The sequence below is a fragment of the Stegostoma tigrinum genome, chromosome 19 (genome assembly GCF_030684315.1).
Source record: "Stegostoma tigrinum isolate sSteTig4 chromosome 19, sSteTig4.hap1, whole genome shotgun sequence".
Lineage (NCBI taxonomy): Eukaryota > Metazoa > Chordata > Chondrichthyes > Orectolobiformes > Stegostomatidae > Stegostoma > Stegostoma tigrinum.
The window spans coordinates 40,438,056-40,457,776 of record NC_081372.1 but is presented as its reverse complement, the minus strand read 5'-3'; the positions used below and the strand labels follow the sequence as shown (position 1 = coordinate 40,457,776).

The window sequence follows — 19,721 nt, the reverse complement described above, 5'->3', positions numbered from 1 at the left end:
TAGTCAACAGGATACAGGTGGCCTTGTTAACCGTCTTTCACGGGCATTTAAGAAACTTTAGATGTTTGAATTCTTTACATAGAACATAGAAAAGTACAGCACAGTACAGGCCCTTCGGCCCACGATGTTGTGCCATGGAATAATCCTAATCCAAAACTAAAATAACCTAACCTACATTCCCCTCAATTCACTGCTGTCCATGTGCATGTCCAGCAGTTGCTTAAATGTCACTAATGACTCTGCTTCCACGACTACCACTGGTAAACTATTCCATGCGTTCACAACTCTCTGGGTGAAGGACCTCCCTCTGAAGTCTCCTCTATACCTTCCTCCTAACACCTTAAAACTATGACCCCTCATGGCAGTCAATCCTGCCCTGGGGAAAAGTCAAGTTTAGAGCTCAAATGAGAAGTAGAAGCCGTTAGTACACGTTATATCACCAATTATTTGTAAAATAAATTTGATTTTTAAATGAGACTTGATGCTGGAATGACCTAATACTTCGCAAGAATGAGAAAACAATACATTGAGACGTATCTGATAATTTCAGGCACTAATAGTGCTAAAGAGAAAGGTTATCTGGGAGAGTGTTATGAAAGCTTACAGACATATCAGGGTTAGATTACAACTATTAATAGATTAAACTCTATTAAAGGCACTGGAACTTAAGACTCCTCCATAAGATGATGCAAAAGACTGGGTGAAGACGTCTTGGGTAAATGGAGCTACTCAATGTTTTATGAACAGACATTTCAAAATGCAATCCTTAAAACGCTCTATCATTTCAGTTGGGGTTCGAAAAAGTTTTAGTGTCAGTTTTGTTGTTTTTTCTGAGACCTGAAGGACAAGGAGGCTGGTTGTTCTCTCCCACCAGCCCTTACTCTTCAAAGAACCTTTAGATTTTTCAAGCAATCTTAAAGAAGAAAACATAATGACATATCAAGCAGTTAGATCCAAGATTTTGAGACTGTTATTAGGTCACAGTGGAACACAGTACTGCAGCTGAAGGGAAATACTTAGCCACACTGTAAACAACAAATCATGTGTTCAGCTGATGTTGGCAACATCATGTGTTCAGCATGTGACCAATAAGAAATTGACCTTGTCAGCGAAGAATGTGGAATGAAGAAACTACCAGAACAAGATTACAAGATGATGACTAGATAAAGCACAGACGTTTATTTTGCAAGACAGAGATATAAACTTTTTTTTTCAATTCTGCTTGTTCCATTGTTGCTCAGTTATTTACCCCAAGATGCGTGTGCTGTGTGCCAACAGTACTGGAGGCTTGCCAAGAGTAATCTGACATCATCAAATGTGGGTCAGTTAGCAGGGAGTGTAGAACAATGAGCGTAGTGGACTTCATCTCCTTGAGTTAATAAATATGTGGAGGAGGAGGAATTGCGCATTCATACCAAAGCAGTTAAGCAAATACATGCTCAACCCACATATGATTTCAGATTGAATTGATTACTTTCTTGATTAAAGAACCTTCATACAAGACTTGTGCAAAATGAAGAGTGTTAAAAAGTTCTTGTTTATTCTGTGTGCTTTTTTTCTAGGCCTCTTTATAGTTCAGTTCTTATTCAAGCTTATGTAATAGAATTTTAGTCCCTAATCTCTTCCTTGAGGCATTCCTTATTTCAATATAATTCCACAGTTACTAGGCACCAGGCTGCTCCTCACCCAACTCATTTTTATTTATATGTTTCATTATCTAATATATAGAATTATAACAGTACAGATAGAGGACATTTGGTTCGTCGAGTCTTTAGCCACCCTCTGAAGATCATCCCTTCCTATCCCCATAACTCCACATTTACCATATTTAGCTCACCTAGCCTGCACGTCCCTGAACTCTACAGGGCAATTTAGCATGGCCAATCCATCTAACCTGTACATCTTTGTACTGTGGGAGGGAACCGGAGCTCTCAGTGGAAACGCATGCAGACAGGGGGAGAATGTGCAAACTCTGCACAGACTGTCACCCAATGTTGGAATCACTCCTGGGTCCCTGGCGCTGTGAGGCAGCAGAGCTAAGCACTGTGCGACTGGACATGTACATGAAGAATTATTGATCACAAGGATTTGACTCTGTCATGTCCATAATTTTCACTCTGTTTATGGTATTTGCATGAAGTGCACGCAATTCAAGAGGTGATCGCATGAGATAACACTTTGAAGGTGTTAATGGGGTCATCATGAATAAGTTATGATGTCAATCTGTGCAAAATGCTGATTTTAAGCTTGTGTTCAGCAGCAGGAAACATTTTCCCCACCACCCTATGCCCACACCTTCTATTACACACCACACGACGCTACGCAAAGTTGGCAAAATTTGCAGAGAGGAGTTACACATGGTAAAGACCTTGCTTTTGACTTCAAGGATTCTGTACAGTCATGGGATCCCAATAGCCTGCAACGTGGAACAGAAACTGAGCAAAGACAATAGGAGGGAGAAAGTCTTCTCAAAAAGCGAGGAGAAGGAGTGAAGTATCAGGCCCTTAGCAGGAGGCCATATATGCCCAAGGTCATCAGGAAGGAATTCATTTCCCTCCATCCCAGCAAATAACAGTGAGATTTCTACCTGATAAAAGAGGTGCCACCTGAGGTCTATCGACCTCAGAATACTGTTATGCCAGCCTTGCAAGTTTTGCACTGTCATATGGTGTCACTGGGGATGGTTTGGGTGCAAGAAGTATGACTGGATTTTTCCATGTAACACTTTTTATTTACATAAAGTGTGTATACATTCTATTTAAGTATGTGGCCTATGCTCCATTCCTTAGAGTTTCTCCATTATGTTGTGATCATGATATCATCGACATTAGCTTCCTCTGTATATACTTGAGTTAACCCTGTACTTGAAGCAAGTTTTTGTGATGATGATCCTGGCTATGAATTCCTCCATGTTGAGATCTTTGTAGATTGAAACAGATGAGATCTCAAAATTCTTCTCAATGTTCACATTCTATTGCTGTGTGAAGTTGATCATTGACATTGATATGATAGGATGGGAGATCATATTTTACATTCTCTGTGTCCAGAGAGACACAGGTTCAGGGTTCACACAGCTTTCCCAGGCCAGTTTCACAGGTTTCCTATAGTGGAAGGTGTTCGTTGCCCGTAAACAGCTTTGTGGATGCAGAGTACATACCAAATGTGCGACTGTGCCAAGTACATCATCTTGCTAAAGCGCTCGATCTGTTAGCAACAGTCCTTTTATTTTGTGTCAGTTTGCTGTACTGTCTCTCAAAGCCAGATTTTCACTAATGGGCAACAAAAGCTATCCACAGACCACCTGAGCTTGTGCAAAATTCAACAGCATATGGGCAGCAAGATAATAAAATGTGAGGCTGGATGAACACAGCAGGCCAAGCAGCATCTCAGGAGCACAAAAGCTGATGTTTCGGGCCTAGACCCTTCATCAGAGAGGGGGATGGGGAGAGGGAACTGGAATAAATAGGGAGAGAGGGGGAGGCGGACCGAAGATGGAGAGTAAAGAAGATAGGTGGAGAGAGTATAGGTGGGGAGGTAGGGAGGGGATAGGTCAGTCCAGGGAAGACGGACAGGTCAAGGAGGCGGGATGAGGTTAGTAGGTAGATGGAGGTGCGGCTTGGGGTGGGAGGAAGGGATGGGTGAGAGGAAGAACCGGTTAGGGAGACAGAGACAGGTTGGACTGGTTTTGGGATGCAGTGGGTAGGGGGGAAGAGCTGGGCTGGTTGTGTGGTGCAGTGGGGGGAGGGGACGAACTGGGCTGGTTTAGGGATGCAGTAGGGGAAGGGGAGATTTTGAAACTGGTGAAGTCCACATTGATACCATTAGGCTGCAGGGTTCCCAGGCGGAATATGAGTTGCTGTTCCTGCAACCTTAGGCTCGAAACGTCAGCTTTTGTGCTCCTGAGATGCTGCTTGGCCTGCTGTGTTCATCCAGCCTCACATTTTATTATCTTGGAATTCTCCAGCATCTGCAGTTCCCATTATCTCTGATACTAGCATATGGGCAGCAGTTGGGAGCTATGCCACCAAACTGTGTTAAGAAACTGCAGAGTATCTGGGCAATGTTGCTTAGACTATCCTAGAGAAGGCCTGCATTACAAGGAAGGCAACAGCCTAGAGGTATTATCATTGGACTGTTAAGCCAGATAATGTCCCAGGGTCTCAGGTTTGAAGCCTACCACAGCAGTTGGTGGAATCTGAATTCAATAACAAAAAAACTTGAATCAAGAGTTTAGTGGTGTCCATTAAACTATTGTCAATTGTCATGAAAAACCCATCTGATTCATTAATTTCCTTTAAGGAAGGAAATTGCCATCCTTACCTGGCCTGACATATATGTGACTCCAGACACTGCAATATGGTTTATTCTTAACTGCCCTCTGGTCAATTAGTGATGGGCAATAAATGCTGGCCTAGCCAGTGACAACACCGTCTCATGAATGAACTAAAATAATACTCACCAGAACATATCTCATGATCCATCAGTCTGGTACATCTAGGTAACTTCATCACACAGCTCTGTTAACAGTTGTTTTGTTCTTTATTTTTTCACGTGAACCAGACTTATTTTTAAGACAACATGCTTATTGAGACCAGATTGGAATTCCAGATTTAATCAATTGAATGCAAATCCCACTGGTTGTCATGCTGGTTTTGAACCCAGAGTTTTAACTTGGCCTCTGAGTTACTAGTCCAGTGACACAATTATGCTGCTATCTCCCCCTGGTTATACACTGATCAGCCAAAAAGGAGGAGGAAGAAGGAAGAAGGTAAGCAGTATATCCCCTTTTCTGCTGGCTGTCCATGACTGGCTTAATGACTTGGATTCTAGTGAACAAAACCCCAATTTTCCAAAGCCTCACATCAGATCTGCACTCTGTTACTGGTCACAATGCTGAAATAAAGTATACCGCAAAACAGGCATTCCACACCAACGTCTAACAAAAGCCATCCAACATTCTGTACAACAGTCAACTAATCCATGCGTTCTATATGCCTGGTGTTTCCACATTGTTATTGGAAGGTTGCTGACTTTCAGTGGAGGACACTGCATGTGTTCTTTCAGGACGACTTCAAATAGTCCTGGCCTTAGAGTATCCAGCTTCAGACTACATGATGTCAGCCTTGGTAGCAGTCGTCTGGGCTGGTTGACAAACGGACATCTGCAAGAACAGAGATGGAGAGTTAATATTGGGTAGAGTAATATTGTCATCCTGAGAGTAGATTTAATGCATCCTCATGCCAATAAAACTCCTTCATAGAGTGGCACCTCAGTAGTCCAGTATAGAGCGATTTCCTGGCATGTTGTGAGGTCTGGAAGCCCCTTTGAGCGCTGGTACTCAGCCTTCAAGGCAACAAATTGCACTGATATGGCAGTAGCTGAGATTGGTTTGAGCTTCCATTGTAACACTTAATTATTGGGTGACTTGTGCTTATGCTGTAATGGAGCTAAGATAACCATTTTGATATTGCTTGAAAAGAGAAACATTTTGTCAAAGCCTTTTTGCTTTCATCCCTGAGACAATTTGTAAAAATACCTCTTGGATTAGTGTTCTATTGAATTAGCCTGAGTGAAAGTGAAAAGCTTCAACAAAATGCACATTTTTCAGAAAGCTGAAATATTGACTATTAGGCTCTGTATCATAGATAACAAGTTAGTGCTGGATGAACACAGCAGGCCAGGCAGCAATAGCTGACATTTTGGGTCTAGACCCTTCTTCAGAAAATTTTCTACACCTTGTTATCTCAGATTCTCCAGCATTGGCAGTTCCTACTGTCTCTCCCAGGCTCTGTACCATGGTTGGTTCCAAAAGTGTTATCAGGATATTAGTCGCTGCTTCCATGCTGGAAATGATGGTTGCAAGCTATGCATAAAGTCTTATCCAAAGAGATCAACCTCCTCATTCTCTTGATAGAGGCAGTTTCTTTCCTGCACACTTGCTAATGCAGCAATGACTTCAACGTGCATGCCCAAGAGCCTTTTCCAGCATGTCACCCATTGTAGTTTTCATCTAAGTCATCTGCAGCAAACACTCATGTATGACCTTTCAATCTGTGGAGTTGACACCTATTGTTTTGATATTACAGGTACCTATTATCAGGCTGTGATCATATCTTTGTAGGAGTTCAATGATGATATCATTGTGAAAACATGTCATGTGTTATTCTTGTGTAAATGTATCAACTCCATCCTGATAATCAGCAGTTAAAGCTATTATTGCTGCTACTGCTGTACTTCGTAGTTCATTAAGGAAAGTTTGTTATTCAATTTGTGTCCAGACAATACCAATGTCTGTGATAATTGTAATGCTTTTAGTTACTATGTGAATAAATCTTCTGATACTTGTTCTCACTAAGAACCTAGTTTTAGCGTGCATAAGAGCTAACATAACAGTGAAAAAAACAGGAAACATATCATCTCTGAATCTCTTATCTCCCACTTTGGTTACAGGCCACTCGTGCCTGGAGTCTCATTATATGCAGCTCTTGCCTCTAACGTGTACACAGTAACAGTATTTGAACTGTGGCTGTGAGAATGAGATCAAGTGACAGGCTTTCACCATCATCAGTCTCTCGTGTTTTTACTGTCTAGCAGTATGCTGATAGTAAAAATGAGAAAGATGCAAAGTTATGTGGAGGGTTAGAAGCAAAGGCTCAAAGCTATCCTCTGAAATTTGCATGGTATCTGTATCTGAGCATGAGGCTGCAAGTATGAAAATGAGTGAAAGTGTTTCTACTTACCCCTGCTTCCCTGCTTTTTCCATTCTTTCTTTTCCACAACTGTTTGGCTAGGTAACACATTATGGGCATGTGAAAGGAAGGAGATATAAGGGTAGGTTGGGTTAAGAGGAAGAGGTGAAAGCCAACTGGACTGGTAAATCAGAAGAGATTAGGGGAATGTTGGGGAAGTGAGATCGGAAAAGGAGAATTAGGTAAGAACATTCTATCATCCTTGATCTTTGTAGCCCCATCACTGGCTACAGCATCAGTCATCACAGTGCTGATGATGGTAATGTCTGCTGCATAGGTTTGAGGACATACAGCATTGTCTGTACCCTGCTGTTTCTGTTGCTGTCTTTGGTTGTACGTCACATTGTCCTGCAATACAGAGGGACATGTGTCAGAGAATGGAGTGAAATGTATTTGGGTGATGTAGTTATCATTGTTTGGCAATGTGCGCAAGGTGCGGTGTAAAGTTTGGAGAAGTGCTAAGTGTCTGATATTGAGGCGAATCTATGAACTTGAGTCAAGACTTGTAATTGGCGATTGTCGGTGGATTAGTGATGGAGTTCTGGTGCACTGAGCAGTGCAAGACGCTGATGATGCAGTTATTTAAATGTGGCATTGGAAGATGAATTCACTGACTATAATCACCTATGTGTGGGGTCATTGATTGTCTTCAGTGCTACATCCAGATTCCTGAGGTTGGATCCACACATTGGTGTTTATGGCTATTCTGCTTCCATTTTGGAGTTTATCCGGAGGACCACGTGGAACCAAAAGGATATAGGACATTTCCCCATTCTCTCCACTCCTGCACCCAAACTCCATCAGAAAAACCCAAAGCTTCCTCTCTTAACGTTGTGCCACTCCTGTGTCTTTCCCATGCAGGTCAAAGTCACTTCTGCAATGAATTCCAGCACCTTTTTCAAACCAAAATTCCTTTTAAATGTTGCCTGCATTCTTTAGGGAGTGCAGACAAAGTCATTTTGGTCTCATGATTTTGAATCCCCTTCTCAAGTGTGCAGCCACCTAACACAATGGTTAGCATAGGGTCCATTGCTGTGATCATATTAAACAGTAGATGATACAGTTTGTGTGCAGCCTGCATTAATTGCTTGAATGTGAATTAATCATGCATTTTAATCTTTGTACCTGTTTTTGGGTTTTATCAAATTTCTCCCCCATTTGACCATGGCCAGGCTTGAGTTATTTTCTGCTTTTAGACCAAGTGTACTCTTGCCACTCTGTCAACTCTGTCAGTTCTCTGGCTGTCAGCTACATAAAGTGGATTGGAAAATCAAACATAGATTTTCATAGATAGTAGAAATTGCAGATGCTGGAGAATCCGAGATAATTCGGCGTAGAGCTGGATGAACACAGCAGGCCAAGATGCATCAGAGGAGCAGGAAGGCTACCCTGAAGAAGTTTTCCACCTGCCTCCGGAAAAACCCCAGTGGATCTCTCTCCCACCACAACTCTCTCGTCCATCCCTGCCTCTTTGACCTGTCTCTGTCCTTTCCACCTGTCTCCTCCTCTGTCCATCTCCTATTGACCTCCCTCTCTCTCCCTATTTATTTCAGATCCCCCTTCCACTCCCTCATTTCTGAAGAAGGGTCTAGGCCCAAAATATTATCCTTCCTGCTCCTCTGCTGCTTGGCCTGCTGTGTTCATCCAGCTCTACACCGTGTTATCCTAGATTTTCATTATTTGGGTAGGTAACATACATCCTGTATGAACTTGCTAAATTTTCCAGCTCTGATTTATTTCACATAAACAACATACTGGCATTCCTACTCAAAACCGTGCAGTGAGCAGAGTTATAATCAAACTTCTCATTGAGTTTTGAAGTAAAAAGCGTTGTGCTTCACTGTAAAGTCATGCCCTAAAAATAGAATTCTCATGGTTTTTACACAGGTATTGATTAAATATGGTCGACAGAAATGGAAGCTAAAAGGAAAAATTGATGCTGATGACAGACAAACATGGGATGAAGAAGAGACAGTCTTCCTACCTCATATTAATGAAGACATTGAAATAAAGGTGCTTATTTGTAAATTTAAAGGATTAATGTGCAAACATATTAAGCATGAGCATTATTTATTTGTTGATTAGACATAGCTTGGTACAGACAAAACTCCTTTTGTTTGCTTCAATACATTGCCTCAAACCCTGCCAGATGTATATTCCACACTGCATATGTAAGGCCATAGGCATTTCTCTGATCACTCATTCCTATAATTATTTGGGCACCAATTTTCAGTGACTTGAGTAAATGGTCACATGATGGAGAAATCCTGAGGTTAATGAAAAGTACATTTGTGGGAAAAGGAGAATTTGGAGGGACAGTTAAAATTTTACTTGTGGTTGGATCCAAGTTCATTAGAATCTAGGTTGAGATTACCCAAATCAATTGTATATCCTTTTCAATGAAATGTAAGCCAACTTTAATAATTTGTTTTTTTTTCTTAGAAACTGTACAGAAGTTTATGGAAAAGTTTACTTATCCTTAGAAAACAATTGACATTCTGGCAACTAGTCCACTGTCTAATTTCCCAGAATTCCCTCCAAATGTCAACTGTTTTGATGCAATATCAGACTAATTATTTTTCAAGGAGTGAATAGTTCCATTTTAGTTATTGAATTAGTACAATATCACACAAATATTATGCATTAAAATGCGACAGGATTGATATCACCAAATAAACTTCTCCACATACAGGAAGGTGCATGATGATGCACTTTATTAATACAGTATTATAACATTAACCATATTCTGAGTTACTGAGACAGTGTAAATTTTGAAATTATTGACTGTGAAAATAGACTTAAGTAATAGAAATGTCTAATGAGTAATGATGTTGGTGAAGGATTTACTGACCACAATTTTGCACTTGGATAAACATTTGTGACTATTATCAAACAACATATTTGTGCAAATATTTCTATTGAGTGGCAAGTAATCGTGATGCTCAGCTTGACACCTGCCAATTTTACATGATGTTGGTTCGTCTTTAATACTTTTTGCTACAATAATGAATATGTCTTTAGATACTGATGAAATTTGGCTATTCATAAACCTCAGCTTTAGTGTCAGGGTTTGCTGTATCATTGTTTTGAATCTCACACTAGGATTTCCAATTCATTATATGTATAAGATAATCAAATGTTTTCAAATTGGCCATTTCCCAAATTTAGTCAAGTTTTGAATTAAAATTAGGGATAAACCAGATAAGCCAAAAAAGGGCAGTCTCATGAACAGCTTATATTAAACCAACTATGTGTACTCTATTCGACAGTTAAGATATCACATGAATGAATTCCGGAGCAAAACACGTGAACTATGTCATCAGTTACTGTTGTTGCTGTATTCCATATTATCCATTACTGCCGTTGCATTTTGCTGAAAATTGCGAATTATACTTGATCCTCATATGCATCTTTTATTAATGCTAAAAAGAAACACCTGCCAATCTAAACTAGGAATTGCAAAGTTAGGCAACACACTGTTTCCTTCCCACTTGTTGATGCTCTGCCTCGGCTTTTCACTGCTGCCTGCTGTTTTCCTTTCCTGACCCAATGCAGTGAGTGAGACCAGAGTGTGAGGAGATCTAAGATCAGAGCCCAAGTGGGAGGGTTGGCGAGCGGTAGGTCAGTGAGCAAGGGGGTCAGTGGGCATGTGGGATGGTGAACAGGAGGGTCAGTGAGTTGCTGTGACAGTGAGGGGGTGGATCAGTGCAGGGAAGGATCAGCAAGTGGACTGGCTGGGAACTGAGTGGTCAGTGAGCAGGAGAGTCGGGCGAGGAAGCTAGTGGAAAGTTGGGACAGGAGCAGGGGGGAGGTTACCGATGTTCTGCATTCCTAGACAGCTGAATACATTGCTAATGTCAGAGAGAAGCAGGTAGCTTGAGAATGTGTTTTGGGATGGATTATAGCCTTGCCCTTGGCACATCAAGTCCTTGGGGCTAAACTGCTGACATTGACTACTGTTCATTTCTGATCCCATTGCTTTCTCAAAAAATTTCTGGAGAATTTCTTGGCCAGGATAGATAGCTTCCGTCTCTCCTACTCCTTCAACTTCCTGTACAGAGGCATCCATTTTCACACCAGAAAATCTTGGAGGCCTCTCTCTGTAACCTTGCATCACACTCATGTCTTGTCCAGATCAAATTTGTCTTGTGATGACTGCTTTAACTGCAATGCAGCCTTTTATGAGGTGCATGAAGGTTTTAAGTAGTGCAGGTCAATTGGAACTCATGCCAGTTGATCACAATTTTGCACTTGCTGAGTTTGGTACAGCTCTTAAAATTAAAGGGATCAAAGGGTGTTCGGAGAAAGTGGGTCCAGGTACTGAGTTGGATAATCAGTTCTGATAATATTGAATGGCAGGGGTGGCTTGAAGGGCTGAATGGTGCAGTCCCTACTTCCATTTTCTGTGGTATTTAAACATTTGTTTACTGCTGTGTGTGGGTTATATTCAAATAGCAGGTAACACACAATTTCTGTCCTGTATTTTAAGCTTCAAGAGCACATTAGGCATATAATGCTGACCTACCACACCTGGTTTCTGATAATAATGAATCTCGCTGTTAGTGAGTAGGGGAGTATTGCGAGGAAACTAGTGGAAAGTTGGGTGAGGCAGCTTGGAGGTGGTTTGGAAATGCAAACAAGTTGCAAGTTTGGAAGAGGTGTTGAACAGGGGTTTTAGGGAGGGAAGGAGAGTGGGAGAACCTGAGAGGTAGCAAAGAGTAGAGATAATGGGAACTGCAGATGCTGGAGAGTTCCAAGATAATAAAATGTGAGGCTGGATGAACACAGCAGGCCAAGCAGCATCTCAGGAGCACAAAAGCTGATGTTTCAGGCCTAGACCCTCTGATGAAGGGTCTAGGCCCGAAACGTCAGCTTTTGTGCTCCTGAGATGCTGCTTGGCCTGCTGTGTTCATCCAGCCTCACATTTTATTATCCAGGTAGCAAAGAGTAGTCTGTTTTTAAAAGTAGACAGGCCATGCTGCATGCTAAAATGTAAATGGCGTAGCTTTATTGCGGAAGGGCCCTCATTTGCAAATTGCACTAAAATGGAAGCATGTTATTGAATGCACTTAAAACCTGTGATACTTGTACAAGAGGGTTAACATCTTTTATCAATATGTTCTTTGTAATTTGAAAAAAAACTTCCAGTTTTGTAAACTTATGTTCTGATTCACTCATAGAGGTGTGGAAGAGGTTGCTGAAACAGTCTTTTCTCTCCATAGGTAGCTGAGATGAAGGGTTTGATGTCTGTTTTGGTTGGAACAGTGACTTGCGAAAGTGCGGATTTCTTCTCTGCACAGCCTCAGATAATGATTGTGGATATTACGGACTTAGGGACAATTAAACTTCAGCTGGAAATCACTTGGGAGTAAGTACTATTAAAAATATCCAAAGGCAGTATGGTGCTTTTATCCATATGATCCATTTTAGATGTAGAGCGTTGAATCACAGATACACTTATAAATGTAAGCCTAATTTTCTCCCCTTTGGCACTTCTACTCCAGCAATAATATTTATATTTACTCTAATGGAATTGTATTCAAAAATATTATTGCAACAAACGTTCCCATTGTTGATTGACCTATAATTTCACCTTTCAAAATATCCTGTTGAGCTGTTTGTGAACAGAAATGCAGCACATCAGATCTCAAACATTCTGAGGTTTTGAACTATTTATCTCAACAATATGAATGCATTAACAGTCCAGTGTAATTTCCACTTTTTTACAAACAGGAAAATCCTATTTGTAAATAATCTGTGCTGCTAAATGCTCGTCTAAGCACAAAAACATACAGGTTTCAGGTTATTTGTTGGGGCAAATATTCAAGAATGTCGCAAGTTGCAGCTGAAACATTTTAAATAATTACTATACATGTTGTAGAAAAGCAACTGAGTTTAAACAATCCAATCAAGGCACATGCATGATCCACACCTCAACATGGTTAAATAGTTCTTTCATTTATGTATATGTTAAGTAATAAACGTTGAATTATTAAGTCTGCATTTTAGAAGAAAGAAGTGTTTTACTTCATTCGCAAATGTATATAATATTACTAATTAATAATCCAGGTACTTTATATCATAAGAAGTTTGTAAAACAAAGAACTGCAGATGCTGGACATCTAAAACAAATGAAACCAGAAAGTGCTGGAGAAACTCAGGTCTGGCAGCATTTGTGGAGAGAAAACAGTTATCGTTTTGAGTCCTGTGGCCCTTCTTCAGAACTGGATGCAGCTAGAACGTAGTGTCATTTATGTTGATGACAGTGGGGTGCGTGAGTGGATAAGTGGAGAAGGAGTCCAGGGAGAGACAGAGAGAAAAGGGTAGGCAGTCAAAGGGATTATTGATGGTTGGTCTGGGCAGAGAAGTTGGATAGGTAATAATGGGGACTATGAGTAGCTCAGATGAATTGGACGTGCTGTGCTGAAAGCAACCCTTTCCGTGAGCAGACCTGGGGTTGTGGGGTTAGGCAATAAACAAGGAAGGGGGTGTATACGCTCTGACATTATTGAACTTGATGATGAGTCCTGAAGGCTGTAAGGTGCTTAAGCATCAATGAGATGTTGTCCCTCCACCTTGCATTGAGCTTCACTGGAGTACTGCAGCAGGCTTGAGACAGAAATGTTAGCTTGGGAACATAGTGATGTGTTAAAGTGGCAGGCAACTGTAAGCTTGGAGTCATTTTTACAAACGAATGTGGGTGTTCCATCAAGCTGTCGTCCAGCCTGCATTTTGTCTCTCTGATGTTGAGGAGCCCATTCACATTGAGAGCAGTGAATACAGTAGACCAGATTGAGTAAAGTGCATGGGATTTGCTGCTTCACCTGGAAGGTAAGTGTGGGCCTTTGATAATGAGGATAGAAGAGGTAAACAGGAAAGTGTTGCACCTGCAGTGATTAACTGGGAAGGTGGTGTGGGGAGGTGTTGGGAGCGGAGGTGGATTGGACCAGGCTGTCCTGGAGGGAACAGTCCCTGGGGAATGCTGACCAGGAGTGGAATAAGTATCTGTCGTAGAATACCACTGGATTTGGTGGAATGGAAACTTATGATCCTTTAAATGCAGAAGCTGGTAGAATGGAACTTTAGGACAAGGGGGACCCTATCATTTTGTGGGAGGTAGGCGAAGGGATGAGGGTAGAGTGTGAAAATGGATCATACATGGCTAAGGGATCATACATGGCTACCATACATTGTCAATCATGGTAGAGGAGACTCCTTGGTTGAGGAAAAAGGTGGACTTGTCTTAGGTTCCCCTGAGGAAGGTGTATCATCAGAAAATTTGTGATAGAGACAGAGAAACTGGGAGAATGGAATGGTGTTCTTACAGGAGGCAGGGTGTGAGGATGCATAGTCCAGGCAGCTATGGGAATTTAAGATAATAAAATGTGAGGCTGGATGAACACAGCAGGCCAAGCAGCATCTCAGGAGCACAAAAGCTGACGTTTCCGGCCTAGACCCTTCATCAGAGAAGGGGATGGGGAGAGGGAACTGGAATAAATAGGGAGAAAGGGGGAGGCGGACCGAAGATGGAGAGAAAAGAAGATAGGTGGAGAGAGTGTAGGTGGGGAGGTAGGGAGGGGATAGGTCAGTCCAGGGAAGACGGACAGGTCAAGGAGGTGGGATGAGGTTAGTAGGTAGGAAATGGAGGTGCGGCTTGGGGTGGGAGGAAGGGATGGGTGAGAGGAAGAATAGGTTAGGGAGGAAGAGACAGGCTGGACTGGTTTTGGGATGCAGTGGGTGGAGGGGAAGAGCTGGGCTGGTTGTGTGGTGCAGTGGGGGGAGGGGACGAACTGGGCTGGTTTAGGGATGCGGTGGAGGAAGGGGAGATTTTGAAGCTGGTGAAGTCCACATTGATACCATTGGGCTGCAGGGTTCCCAAGCGGAATATGAGTTGCTGTTCCTGCAACTTTCAGGTGGCATCATTGTGGCACTGCAGGAGGCCCATGATGGACATGTCATCTAAAGAATGGGAGGGGGAGTGGAAATGGTTTGCGACTGGGAGGTGCAGTTGTTTATTGCGAACTGAGCGGAGGTGTTCTGCAAAGCGGTCCCCAAGCCTCCGCTTGGTTTCCCCAATGTAGAGGAAGCCACACCGGGTACAATGGATACAGTATACCACATTGGCAGATGTGCAGGTGAACCTCTGCTTAATGTGGAATGTCATCTTGGGGCCTGGGATAGGGGTGAGGGAGGAGGTGTGGGGGCAAGTGTAGCATTTCCTGCGGTTGCAGGGAAAGGTGCCGGGTGTGGTGCGGTTGGGGGGCAGTGTGGAGCGAACAAGGCAGTCACGGATAGAGTGGTCTCTCCGGAAAGTAGACAAGGGTGGAGATGGAAAAATGTCTTGGGTGGTGGGGTCGGATTGTAGATGGCGGAAGTGTCGGTGGATGATGTGTTTTGGTGGGAATTTGGTGGGTTTGTAGTGAACATTGATGGCCAGCCCACCCCCAGAAATGGATACAAAGATATTGAGGAAAGGTCAGAGACGGTTAAAATGAAGCTGAGGAATTGAAAGCAAAATTAATACATTTTCCTAATTTCAGAGGAGAGAGGGAGGCAACTCCAATGATTTTTTGATGTACCAGAGATAAAGTTATGGGAGGGACCCAAGTAGGATTGAAACAAGTAAGAGGCAGGCATAACGGGAGCCCACACCTGTACCCATTGCAACACCTTTAGATCTAAAGACTGTGAGAGGAGTTAAAGGAGAAGTTGTTCAAAGTAGGGACAAGCTTGGCCATCTGAATATTTGGTCCAATGTTTCAAGGTGAAGATTTCTTCTTCAGGAAGTTCTAAAGAAAAGTTGTTCAACTGAAAACTCTCTTTCTCTCTGCACTTTTGCCGACAGATCTATTGATTTTTTTTCAGCAACTTCTGATTTTATACCTCGTAAATATGACTTGAGCAGACTTATTGACTATGTACTCTGTACTCTGAATCCAAGTACCTGTTTTTCTTTTGTGATAAACTGGCATTTTGGAGGTAAAATAGATTCCTGGTCCACATACATGCTCACACTAGAAAATCTTGGAGGCCTCGCTCTGTCATTTTGCATCATTCTTGTGTCTTCTCCAGATCAAATCATCTTGTGATGACTTCCACAACTTGCTTCAACTGCAATGCAACTTCTTAAGAGGTGCACAAAGGCTTTAAGTAGAGCAGGTCAATTGGAACTCATCATAGTTGATCACAATTTTGTACTTGCTGAGTTTGATATTGTTCTTAAGGTTAAAGGGATTAAAGGGCGTAGGGAGAAATTGGGTCCAGGTTATTGAGTTGGATGATCAGTTCCGATAATAATATTGACTTGCGGAGGAGGCTTAAAGGACTGACTGGCCTGATCCTACTTCTATTTTCCATGGTATTTAAAAGTATGCTTAATGCTGCGTGTGAACTATGTTTAAATGAGAAGGTAATATACAACGTCTGTACTACATTTTAAGCTTCAGGAGCACATTAAGCAAATACTGCTATCCACACCTAGTTCCTAGTGATATTGTATTTTGCTATCAGTATTACTTACTGATTGGAGGTGGACCACACATACAACAATAATCATGTTCAAATTGCTTAATTTTTTTTGCAGCTTCTTGTTCTGTGCTATCATAATGTAATGCATTGGTAAAGATTGTCTGACACCCACAATTTCTCATGTTATTTCCCCAGCATTAGCAAAGTCTATTATCTGAAATATTGTTGTTTTTGAAAAATAATGCTTACACCAACTAGGTAATTACATAGATAATGGGAACTGCAGATGCTGGAGAATTCCATGATAATAAAATGTGAGGCTGGATGGACACAGCAGGCCAAGCAGCATCTCAGGAGCACAAAAGCTGACGTTTCGGGCCTAGACCCTTCATCAGAGAGGGGGATGGGGAGAGGGAACTGGAATAAATAGGGAGAGAGGGGGAAGCGGACCGAAGATGGAGAGTAAAGAAGATAGGTGGAGAGAGTGTAGGTGGGGAGGTAGGGAGGGGATAGGTCAGTCCAGGGAAGACGGACAGGTCAAGGAGGTGGGATGAGGTTAGTAGGTAGCTGGGGGTGCGGCTTGGGGTGGGAGGAAGGGATGGGTGAGAGGAAGAACCGGTTAGGGAGGCAGAGACAGGTTGGACTGGTTTTGGGATGCAGTGGGTGGGGGGAAGAGCTGGGCTGGTTGTGTGGTGCATTGGGGGGAGGGGACGAACTGGGCTGGTTTAGGGATGCAGTAGGGGAAGGGGAGATTTTGAAGCTGGTGAAGTCCACATTGATACCATATGGCTGCAGGGTTCCCAGGCGGAATATGAGTTGCTGCGAAACGTCAGCTTTTGTGCTCCTGACATGCTGCTTGGCCTGCTGTGTTCATCCAGCCTCACATTTTATTATCTTGGAATTCTCCAGCATCTGCAGTTCCCATTATCTATGTAATTACCTAGTTGGTGTAAGCATTATTTTTCAAAAATAACAATATTTCAGATAATAGACTTTGCTAATGCTGGGGAAATAACATGAGAAATTGTGGGTGTCAGACAATCTTTACCAATGCATTACATTATGATAGCACAGAACAAGAAGCTGCAAAAAAATTAAGCAATTTGAATATGATTATTGTTGTATGTGTGGTCCACCTCCAATCAGTAAGTAATACTGATAGCAAAATACAATATCACTAGGAACCAGGTGTGGATAGCAGTATTTGCTTAATGTTCCGCCTGGGAACCCTGCAGCCATATGGTATCAATGTGGACTTCACCAGTTTCAAAATCTCCCCTTCCCCTACTGCATCCCTAAACCAGCCCAGTTCGTCCCCTCCCCCCACTGCACCACACAACCAGCCCAGCTCTTCCCCCCCACCCACTGCATCCCAAAACCAGTCCAACCTGTCTCTGCCTCCCTAACCGGTTCTTCCTCTCACCCATCCCTTCCTCCCACCCCAAGCCGCACCCCCAGCTACCTACTAACCTCATCCCACCTCCTTGACCTGTCCGTCTTCCCTGGACTGACCTATCCCCTCCCTACCTCCCCACCTACACTCTCTCCACCTACCTTCTTTACTCTCCATCTTCGGTCCGCCTCCCCCTCTCTCCCTATTTATTCCAGTTCCCTCTCCCCATCCCCCTCTCTGATGAAGGGTCTAGGCCCGAAACGTCAGCTTTTGTGCTCCTGAGATGCTGCTTGGCCTGCTGTGTTCATCCAGCCTCACATTTTATTATCTAGGTAATTACACAGATAGGTTGCATTGTCAGACAGTTTTCATTACGGCAGGAACCAAAGTCATCATAGTCCCAGAGGACCACTGTCTCATTAGAGACAGATGACTGGTGGTGAGATTAACCTGAGAGTCTCCTCACCTCAGGAGAGTGGCAAGGTTGAGAAGGTGGGACTTTCATGGTAGCCTTAGATGATGCAGTATATGAACCTGCACTGTTGGCATCACTTTTCATTACAAATCAGCCGTCCAGCTAACTGGCCCCCTGTGGCACTACACAGACTGCAGCAAGGACTGTCTGTGGTTTGCTTTCCTTCTGGTGAGTTGTATCTTGGGTCCTTGACTAATTCCCTTTCAAGTCCATATTCCTCATCAAAAAGCCTCACATGATCCTTGTGTTTGAACTTTATACAGGATCTATTTTTGGTGATATTTTCAGCTTCTTCATTATTGGCGATTTATAATTTTAAAATTTCACATCAATTTTGCTCAAGCCCGGTATTATTTTTCTTTCTTATATATTGAGATGGGAGGGGCCGAGAGTCTGAAGCCTATGTAAACTCCAGGTCCTGACTTTCTGCCTCAACTGCATTAGTTGTACAATCTGATTGGGCAGACAGACTGGCCCGGTCACCAATAAATGGTGCTAAGGGTCTCCAGAAGGAAGAAGTACACTGCAACAGAGGCAAAGGCAGCCGGCAGCATCTTGGAAGGTCAGCTGCCTAAACGCTCGGGAAAGCGCCTACATACCCAAATTAGAGTCAGTATGCAATATTAGAAGCAAGATCCCCATGGATACAATCATTTTTCTAACAACATATAAACTGTCCCTATGCCTTACTTTGAATTCAGCACCTGTGCGTTAATGTGTGTCAGACTGTATGTTTGAGTTTACTAAAATCCTTTTGAATTTTCCAGCACCAACATCCCCAGTCTGTTAACAAGCTCCTAAAGGAGCTGCCTGGACTGTTAATTGGAGATGTCTGGCCTCCCTGTTCCCTGCCCCAGCTTCACTGAAAATTAAAATTCAGTCTTGTTGGAATCCAGAGCACCTACCCGGATGCTGGTTTTTAAATTACATCCAGTGCCAACCAACTCGGTATTTCAAAATTTAGCCCATTAACATAGAACATAGAACATTACAGCACAAGCTTCTGTCCCCTTTGGAATTCTGCTTTTTCCCTTCTATCTCTACCTGCCTGCACCTTCCTCATAGCACATCATTAGTCTCCCTCAATATCATTCATTGCTTTCCGCCCAGCCCTCTGGTTGATGCTTGTTTTTTCCTCCACATCTTCCTAATAAACTCTTTTCAATTCCTACTATGCATTGAGGCCAAATTTCACCAACACTAATTCCTATTTGGACTCAATAATCTAAGGGAGTTTTAGCTTTTGGCCCATTCAATTTGGGACAAACAGAGGCTGTGAAACTGTGGCTGTAACTTTTCTCTGTTGCTAATGAAAATTGATTGACAAAACTGAATAATCTCTATTGCCACCTCATGATAATTATAGTTGAAGTTGAGCAATTTTGAAAACTTGCCCTGTGTTTGTCTGATATTTTATAACACTTTGAGCAGCCTACTCGAAAACAAGACTGGTTCAAACTAAATAATAAAATGTGAGGCTAGACCCAGAGGCCCGAAAGCTTTTGTGCTCCTGAGATGCTGCTGGGCCTGGTGTGTTCATCCAGCCTCACATTTTATTATCTTGGATTCTCCAGCATCTGCAGTTCCCATTATCACTGGTTCAAACTAAATGATTGGTTACTCTCCATTCTATAAC

The 19,721-nt window shown here is 42.5% G+C and overlaps 1 protein-coding gene across 1 annotated transcript in view; it reads left to right on the top strand.

Annotated features, from left to right (window-relative positions):
- Positions 1-19,721, top strand: part of LOC125461533 (RIPOR family member 3) — a gene marked incomplete at its 5' end in the record, with an annotated part of 210,306 nt that overhangs the window by 113,572 nt on the left and 77,013 nt on the right. Inside the window, 2 exons of the mRNA XM_048550443.2 lie at positions 8,637-8,762; positions 11,972-12,117. Coding sequence (XP_048406400.2) covers positions 8,637-8,762; positions 11,972-12,117 — 272 coding nt within the window. The remainder of the gene's footprint in view (positions 1-8,636; positions 8,763-11,971; positions 12,118-19,721) is intronic.